The 1191-nt window shown below is 58.0% G+C and overlaps 1 protein-coding gene across 1 annotated transcript in view; it reads left to right on the forward strand.

Annotated features, from left to right (window-relative positions):
• The window catches only part of ELN (elastin), a 24722-nt gene that overhangs the window by 17806 nt on the left and 5725 nt on the right, over positions 1-1191 (forward strand). The window contains exon 18 of the mRNA XM_017824037.1: positions 1033-1074. Coding sequence (XP_017679526.1) covers positions 1033-1074 — 42 coding nt within the window. The remainder of the gene's footprint in view (positions 1-1032; positions 1075-1191) is intronic.

Below are 1191 nucleotides of genomic sequence, written 5' to 3' on the forward strand. Positions count from 1 at the left end.
GTCTTTGCACTTGGTCTGAATTCTTGGGGTTTGCACCAAATCCAGTTTTCCAGCAGCAGATCAGATGCCCAAGGGCTCAGCCTCACTGCCAGGGTGGGCAGAGATCCCTGGCAGAGGGACCCCTGCCCAGGGTCACCCAGTGCCTTCCAACAACCTGGTGGCATCCAGCAAGTGCATCCAACTGGGTCTTGCCCAGCAGGCATAACCACCCCATGGAGTTCCAGTGGGGATGAAGGACATGGCCAAGTGGGAGGGAGGCCGGGAGCTCAGACACAGGGAGGAGGCAGAATTGGCCCTGTGGCTCCACACGGGGCTGGGGGTCCGTGTGCTGCTCCAAAAGGCAGAGCCAATGGTTACCTGGACAGGTCCCAGGACCTTTTTCTACATTGTCACTGCTGAACCCTGGGAATATTCAAGTGGAGCCATGCTTGATGGCAGCTCTCCTTTGAGGACGAAACTACTGATGCTCATTTCTTCCATTTCTCCTACATATTTTGTAGTAAAAATGTCCCACCAAATACTCAGGGAAGGATGGAATTCAGAGTGTCCAGAGTGTGCAGAGTGTGCTCCGTGCTGTGGTGCCCTGCCCATGAGGGCACCTCTCACAATGAGTCCTTCTAGAAGTGACCTGATGCTTGTCCCTGTGGTCAGGGCTCTCAGTGCCCTGGGCAGCTCCTCACTCTGACCAGTGGATGCTCTGCTCACCACGGCAGGGGGATGAGAGCAGAGCCATGACAAGGTCCCACCTTTCAGCTACTGCTACAATGAGCTCTGACTGCTCCCCTCTTGTTCCCTGTAGGAGCTGGTGTTCCTGGTGTTGGTGTTCCTGGTGTTGGTGTTCCCGGCGTTGGCGTTCCCGGTGTTGGGGTCGGTGCTGTCCCAGGTGTCGTGCCCGGAGTTGGTGTCCCCGGCTTGGTGCCCGGTGTCGGAGCTGTCCCCGGGGTGGCAGGTGACTGTTCCCAGGAGCCCTGTGCCCACCCCCCGGCTCTGTGGGGCCCTGGTGGCTGAGGGTCCCTCTCTACTTGTCCCCAGGGGTGCCGTCGGCAGCAGCAGCAGCAAAGGCAGCTAAGATCGGTACGTACGAGGGAACAGGGAGACCCAACTCACGTCTTTGCACTTGGTCTTGGATTTTGCTCCAAAGTTGTTTTCTGGCAACAGACCTGACACAGGATCTGGTGCCCAAGGGCTCAG

Source organism: Lepidothrix coronata, unplaced genomic scaffold (assembly GCF_001604755.1).
Source record: "Lepidothrix coronata isolate B3197 unplaced genomic scaffold, Lepidothrix_coronata-1.0 Scaffold108, whole genome shotgun sequence".
Taxonomy (NCBI): domain Eukaryota; kingdom Metazoa; phylum Chordata; class Aves; order Passeriformes; family Pipridae; genus Lepidothrix; species Lepidothrix coronata.